The sequence below is a fragment of the Palaemon carinicauda genome, chromosome 16 (assembly GCF_036898095.1).
Source record: "Palaemon carinicauda isolate YSFRI2023 chromosome 16, ASM3689809v2, whole genome shotgun sequence".
NCBI classification, from domain to species: Eukaryota; Metazoa; Arthropoda; class Malacostraca; order Decapoda; family Palaemonidae; genus Palaemon; species Palaemon carinicauda.
The window spans coordinates 5,975,941-5,983,997 of NC_090740.1; the positions used below are offsets into that span (position 1 = coordinate 5,975,941).

At 37.8% G+C, this 8,057-nt stretch overlaps 1 protein-coding gene across 1 annotated transcript in view; it reads left to right on the forward strand.

The window, feature by feature from the left end:
- Positions 1–4,213: 4,213 nt before the first annotated feature.
- Positions 4,214–8,057, forward strand: part of LOC137655646 (uncharacterized protein DDB_G0284459-like) — a 102,437-nt gene continuing 98,593 nt past the window's right edge. Inside the window, exon 1 of the mRNA XM_068389578.1 lies at positions 4,214–6,383. Within this exon, the coding sequence (XP_068245679.1) occupies positions 4,214–6,383 (2,170 nt within the window). The remainder of the gene's footprint in view (positions 6,384–8,057) is intronic.

Below are 8,057 nucleotides of genomic sequence, written 5' to 3' on the forward strand. Positions count from 1 at the left end.
AAAACTATGTATAATAATATTGGCTTCGGAGGACCCCCAATTATTTCTTCATAAGCCTGAACTGTATTAAGTATTTCTACTTTTGTTTCAGTAACGGTCAACTTATCCAATAAATAAATAAATGAAGTTGTTGGTTGTGAAATAATTCATACGTGTCTTCATTTGTTTTTTTGTTTCGTGTGTTTATTTTCTGTTTCTTTTCTTATTCTTCTTTGTTCTTGCATTCATTTTCTCTGTGTTCTCTTTTCGCACATTAATAAATTCTCAGGAAGCTTCTATTCCCAATCTATGACAATTATTTTGGCTTATTTCATCAACAAAATCCTCTACAAGAACAGCATAAATGTCAAATTGATAGTTTCCCAACGTTAGGTTTTAGTCTTTATTAAATTTTACCCTTTAATATTCTAACCCCCCTTTCAGCAATTGAAGGCATTATCTCTTTAGATTACATGCTATACAATTCTATCTTTTTCCCCCTTGAAAGTTTGTTATTTGTTACAAGATCATTTAAAGTCTGGTCACTCAGATCACGACCAACATTTGATGCCAATAATTTCTAGACGGCGTTGGAAGTCAGTCTTTGAGTGTATCTGCCAGTAAAGGTGGTAACAGTACAGGCAAATGTCGCTGGAGGAGAAGACCTTCTGTCTTATGGTAATGAGGAAGAAGAAGAAGAAGAAGCAGGAAGTGATATGATGATGCGTAGAGGTTTATGTTCCTGAGGAGGCTCGTGGCTAAATTTGGTTTATCAACCCATTAGCTTTAGAGTTGTAAAGAACATTGCCACCAAATGTTTTATTTTGTACATTTTGGTTTTTAATTGATATTTATCAATAAAAACCGAAGTTCCGGGGATTACAGGAGGCTTTAACAAGCTAACGGACAAATCATAAGAAAAGAGGGCAATGTTTACTTGATTAAATTGGTTTATCAACCCATTAGCGTTACAGTTGTAAAGAACATTGCCACCAAATGTTCTATTATATAGTTTTTGGTATTTTATTGATGTTTATTAATAAAAAACCGAAGTTCAGGAGAGTACAGAAGGCTTTAACAAGCTGACGGACAAATCATAAGAAAAGAAGGCAATGTTTACACGATTAAATGTCTAAAACTCAGTACGAATTGTAAATCTTCACGAGGCAAAATCTTAGGCGACGTTTTCCAGCACATGAAGGGAATGGTCGAATACGTCGAAGTTCGACAACCTCCAACGAGAATTTGTCCTCCTACTTAATTAGGTCTGTCGATCATTTGGATGTGGGTGAAATTCAGAGAAATTCTGTGAAATTTAGAGAAATTGTTAATAAATTCTGTAAATGTTCATATAATTTTAGCGATATCTTGAGGCGAAATATATAGACTGAAAAGGTAATGCTTATGGTAATACTAATAAATATAGGTGTGTTTAAAGGCCGCTCATGAATAGCAGAGACAAATGCCATACAGACTTACCATATTATTATTATTATTATTATTATTATTATTATTATTAGCTAAGCTACAACCTTAGTTGGAAAAGCAGGATGCTATAAGCCCAGGGGCTCCAACAGGAAAAATAGCCCAGTGAGGAAAGGAAAGAAAGAAGATTAGAATATTTTAAAAACAGTAACATTAGAATAAATATACACTTATGATCTGCACCCAAGCCCCTTCCACCCACTCTAGGACAAGGGAGGGGCAGGCAATAGCTGCTAATGATTCAGTAGGTAGATTTATAGGTTCCCCAAACCCTACATCCTTAGCAGACACTATAATTCTCCATCGAGCTTGAGCGGGACTCGAACCACAGCTAATTTCTTGTTAATAGTGTGCATGAGAGATTTTTTTAGTTTTTATTAAAAGAACCCAGTCCAAAGACAAAGGATTCTTTTTATTACAGGTTTCAGGACTGACTATTATTATCATTGTTTTTTTTTTACTATTGCAATTTTTTTTTTTTTTTTTTTTTTTCTTTTTTTTTTTTTTTTTTTTTTTTTTACTATTGTGGTAGTGTTTTAGTCACTGTAGAATCATCAGTAATAACATTGAAAGCTTTTTTTACCAATTTGATAATTTCTAAGAAATGTTGGTGTTATTCCAACAGTATTATTGATATTACTAGTGTACGCAACCCGTCATATATATATATATATATATATATATATATATATATATATATATACATACACACACACACACATATATATATATATATATACATACATATAGCCAAATATTTGCTCTTTATTACATAGAGGAGATTATTATTATTGTTATTATTATTTTTATTATTATTATTATTATTATTAATAGTAGTAGTAGTAGTAGTAGTAGTAACTTGATCTCCACATTGTCGTTACCCACCACATCTGTCATTTCATCTTCCTACTCCTTCCGTCCCAGGATGGGATGCCCCGCTTTTCCCCACAAGTCCCAACTGCTGGCTTGAGGTTTTGAGCCGTTGTTCGTTTCTCGAACAACCAGCTGGATGATGACCCTCTTCTGGTCTTCATGTGAAAAGGATGTTGATGTGTTTGTTGTGAGCAATCAGACAAAAATCTCCCACCATCACCAATCCGCAGGGGACAGCGTGGTGATGAAAACTGGCCAAACCCCAGACGTGGATAAAGACGTGTCCGAGGCCTTTGTCCTGCAGTGGACTAGAAACGGCTGTATTTGTTGCTGCTGTTGTTTTATATATATATATATATATATACAGTATATGTATATATATACATATATATATATATATATATGTGTGTGTGTGTTTGTGTGTGTAGATATCTATACATACAAATGTATATATATATATATATATATATGTGTGTGTGTGTGTGTGTGTGTTTGTGTGTGTAGATATCTATACATACAAATGTATATATATATATATATATATATGTATATATATATATATATATATATGTATATATATATATATATATATATGTGTGTGTGTATTTGTGTGTGTAGATATCCATACATACAAATGTATATATATATATATATATAGAAAGGCCTATGAAGTTACATTAATTTATGGCATGTCTGGTCACTATTCATCCGCATCGTCATGTACATATAAACAGATAAGTATACATGAGAGAGAGAGAGAGAGAGAGAGAGAGAGAGGGGTGTTGAGTACTATTGGTATTATGAGTTTCTTCTTTCCTTTAAAAAACTTTAATGATTCAGTATTTTTTTTTTTTTTTTTTTGCTAGTTATTCAGTATAACACCCGTAGTTTCATGAACATTTCCCATCTCGATGCGTCATTGTTCATAATCATTGATATTTTATACCCATGTTGATGCATATATCCAACATCGTTTGGTATCTTCTTCTTCTTCTTCTTCCTTGTCTACATCTTTTCCCACTTCTATTGTTCATTTTCCTTTAAGTATAAAGTAATTTTTATGTATGAACTCGTAGCTTTGAGGCTGGAAACGAACGGGGAAGAAAAGTTCCCGTTTATCTCTCTCTCTCTCTCTCTCTCTCTCTCTCTCTCTCTCTCTCTCTCAATAGATCCTCCTTATTCGAAATGTTTCATTTAATTTCAGGTTTAACTTCTAATTACTCCTCCGTCATTCCTCTTTCGTTGTTTCCTTAAAATCCCACCCAATCTCGCGGGACGTCACCTGGTTGACGGCGGTGCATGGGCCGCTGATGGTCCCTTAGCTGTGGTGAAGGGGTGTTACGGTAAGGGAATGGGTGATCCCCCCTCCTACAGAGCCCCTTCTTCCCTCGCCTCCTTTCAGGCAGAGTCCTGGCTCCAGTAGACCCGGCAAGACGCTCTTCCTTCTCTCGTTGTTCCAGACCGCTAGTGGATTCCATCCAGCGGAGTACCCAGGATGTTTATGCGTGTGTAATTTCTTCATCGTGCTTTAATTGGTAGTGTCCTTAGCTTATAAACAGTATCTGTCAGTTTACCGCTGTTAACAGTCTTGGAAAGAGGAATACATAAATCCTAGTGAGTGTCTTTGGTCAGTTCTGGAAAAGTTCTGGGAAAAAAGGTTGGTGTTATGCGTGTGTTTGATATGGTAATCAGTGGGTTGTGTATTTGCGTACTGCATGGATTGACCTTCAATGGGCCTGACAGATTAAAATGAATCCGACGCTGCCGTTTGCCTCTTGACCTCGGCCAGTTTTGCCCTACTTGAGGATATGGTTTGACAAGGTTGCCTTTTTATCGAAATTAATGTCGAGGGGTAAAAGGCACACTTCTTGTCATCATGGTGGTGTCAGACCAAGAAATCGATCAGCTCTATGCAGAACGGTACAGGCTTGATCAGTTGTTCCAAAACAGTCCTGAATTCCAGGACAGCCTTGAGAACAGCAGTGCAGCTGACTCCAGGTCTGGTATTTCTCAAAGATCCCGAGCATCTCGTGGACATGGTAAGAAAAACCATCATCATCCTTCTGAACGAGTTTCTACAGGTAACAATGATGGGCGAAGCCCTAGATCCTCCCCTTCTCGTCGAAAAGACGTCAAGGGGCATCATCTCGGACATTCTCCCTCAGGTGCTTCTCATAGTCATTCCCCTTCCCCTGGCTCTCAAAGGTGGCCTCAGATATCAGAGTCACCCAAGGTAGCAAGTGGTCGAAATACCCCGAGAAGTGAATCGAGCCCTGTTCGAAGACCCCAGCCTCCAATGCAACCTGGATTTTCTTATATATATCCCAATGCTGATGCAAGTTCACCCTTTGAGAAAAAACCATTACGCAGGTATTCCTTTCTAGGGAATTCGAATAACCATGTCACAGATACTGTTCTGCCTTTCAAAGGTAAATTAGAATACTTTGATCGTCTGTCGAGAGGTTCAACACCAGAGCCTGTTATATCTCCTTTTTCTCAAGGACACAGAAGAGGAAGTTCACCAAGCAAAGTTCTTCCTATAAGTTTACAATCAGAGGGAAGCTCTCCAATGAGTGACGCAGCAAAAAGATCCCCTTTCATGAAACTGCATAGAAAACCATCTGACGAGCACATTTCGTCACCTAACACTCCTGTGTCACCCGCCTCACATGGAAGTAGCCCGCACTTAAAAGGAAACCCTAATAGTGCTGGGTCTTCTCCAGTTTTTAAGGAAAACACAGGACCTTATGTTGGACCTGTACTTCCACCACTGCAGATTCTCTTCGAAGACAAGCTGTCAAAGAGAAACAAGAGCCCCCAACGTGACAAGAAACCCAATCTTACCAGTGAACCGTCACCGGTCCACCGACGGCGGGCTTTTATGCAGCTTAGTGATATTGAGGATATAAGTACTCCCCCTTTAACTCCAAAACAAGAACTTAAAAGCAGTATTCACAATGAGCAACATGGAGAAGACCAAGTAAGTGACAAGAGCGAGAATATAAGCCGCCTTAGTAGCTTTGCGGAAATTAAGAAGAATGAGCAGAAAAATAACCGCGTGCTATTGGAAGTCAATCGAGATGAAAGGGTCGATAGAACTCACAGTGAAGATGGCGACTTTAGAGAGAATAAAAAAATTAGAGAAGTGAATCATAAAGATTCCAGGGATCACGATGGAAGGAATGAAAGAAATGCAAGAAATTTCAGAGAAGAAAAAGCTCAAAGAGAAGATAGGAACCACAAAGAAACCAAAGGTTATAGAGAAGAAAGAAGTCACAGAGAGGACAGATTAGAAAAAGAGTACCGGCACCAGACTCAAAACGCTACTCCTGACTATACCGAAAATTCCAGGAAAAAACATGTGCCAAAAGGCAGCCATGAATTTCCAGAGGTGTCTGGACCCACAAAGAGGAAAACAGGCCTACAGCGTCACGTTAGCAGCCCTGCCATAGACGTCAGCCGCAAAGGGTTATCGGCCGGTCAGTCCAAGATAAGCGATTCTGTGGCTCATATTACAGACTCCATGTCCCAGTTGAGAAGAAGCCTGAGCAAGAGAGTAGGCCGTTCTGTCAGTCGATCATTCAGCAAATCCATCACTAGATCATTTGCTCGGAAGTACAAGAGGCAGTATGACGACGATTTCCAGGACGACTCACAAGGAGATTCTGGCACCAGAGAGCGCCAGCCTAAGAAGAGGAATGCCCGCCCCACTCTATCAGATACTTTCAGCACCCTCAGGAGGAGCAACGCCCTCAACTATGCAGGGGCGTATCACGCCCTCTTTGGGAACAGTGGCGACGAAGGTGGGAAGGGCAAAGGGGAAAAACAGACCAAGGACCCGAAATCCATCTCGGATATCCATCGGTTTTTCCATGCGCAGGACTTGGAAGGGGACTCTCGGTCCCAGAAGTCCTACAAGTCCTCGTCGTTGCCCCATCCCATCGACGCCTCCGTCAGGGACGAAGTCTCGTTACAAGAAAAACATCCTGAGAAATTCTGGACTTTCACCACAAGTGTTGTCCTGCCAGATTATGATCCGAAGCCTGGTAAGACTCGATGGTAACCAGAGAGAGAGAGAGAGAGAGGAGAGAGAGAGAGAGAGAGAGATATTCTAAACCAATTATAAATGAAATAATTCAGTGAAGATTATTTGCAATATGCTTTGAAGAATGTTTTAACTTTACGTGGGATAACAGACAGACGAGCAATAGTACCTTAATATTTTGCATGACGTGGGCTACAGTTCTACCCCAGTGACTAATTTTACCGTTTAAAAGTTCTTTTATCTATGTCTTTTGTGTTTAAAAATCTCTCTCTCTCTCTCTCTCTCTCTCTCTCTCTCTCTCTGCAAACATCTTCTGACCTGCAGTATTTCAAAAGTTTTTATTTTTGCAACGTCACTCTTCGGTTATTAGTGATCGTTTAATCGTAACTGGAACTTTCGACGATAACTGACATTTTGATAAATGGGTGTAATTATATTAATTTCAGTAGATGTAGATACTGCCATTAAAAGTTTTCGAACATGACATTATTCTTCCATATAATTACTTATTTTTCGGAGGTTGATGACAAAGTTAAATTGACCATTTTATTGTGGATCGCTGCTATAGTTTTGGGGAGTGTACTCAAAGGATGTATTATTATTATTATATTATTATTATTAGTAGTAGTAGTAGTAAGTAGTAGTAGTAGAGCTACAACCACAGTTGGAAAAGCAAGTTGCTATAAGCCCAAGGGCTCCATCCAGGAAAAATAGCCCATAGAGGAAAGGAATAAGGAAATAAATAAACTATGTTAGAAGCAATGAAAAATTAAAATAAAATACTTTAAGATCAGTAACAACAATTAAATAGATCTTCCATATCATCATCATCATCATCATCATCAGCCGTTACTTGTCCACTACAGATATGTCCTTTCATATATAAACTATAAAAAGACTTATGTCCAGCCTGTTCAGCATAAAAACATTCGCTGCAAGTTTGAGCTTTTGAAGTTCGCTATTCAACTACCTGAATAGGAATGATATTCCATAACCTGGTCACAGCTGGGATAAAACTTCTAGAATACTGTGTAGTATTGAGCCTGATGATTAAGGCAAGACTGATAGAATTATCTACTTATTAGTTACGAATGAGTATTCTAGACTTTACTCTTTGTGGAATGATCTTCCTAATCGGGGAGTTGAATCGGTGGAACTTCAGAAATTCAAACTTGCAGTGAATGTTATGTTGAACAGGCTGGCATAAGTCTCTCTTCATAGTTCATATCTGACAGATTTATTTTTAACGTTGTTATTGTTCTTAAAATGTGTTCTATTAACTATACATTACTTCTCATGTAATTTATTTATTTCCTTATTCCTTTCCTTACTGGGCTTTTTTTCCCTTTTGGAGTTCTTGGGCTTATAGCATCCTGCTTTTCCGGACTAAGCTGTAGCTTAGCTACTACTACTACTACTACTACTACTACTACTACTACTACTACTACTACTACTACTACTACTACTACTACTACTAATAATAATAATAATAATAATAATAATAATAATAATAATAATAATAATAATAATGATTAACTCCTCTTCTTTATCTGTATTAAAAAGGAGATATTAAAGAGCACTTTCCCACGATGGAGGTAATATTGATAATCAAATATTATCATTATTGCTAAAAACCATCTTGACTGAATTTTCTGACTAATTGCGATCACAAAAT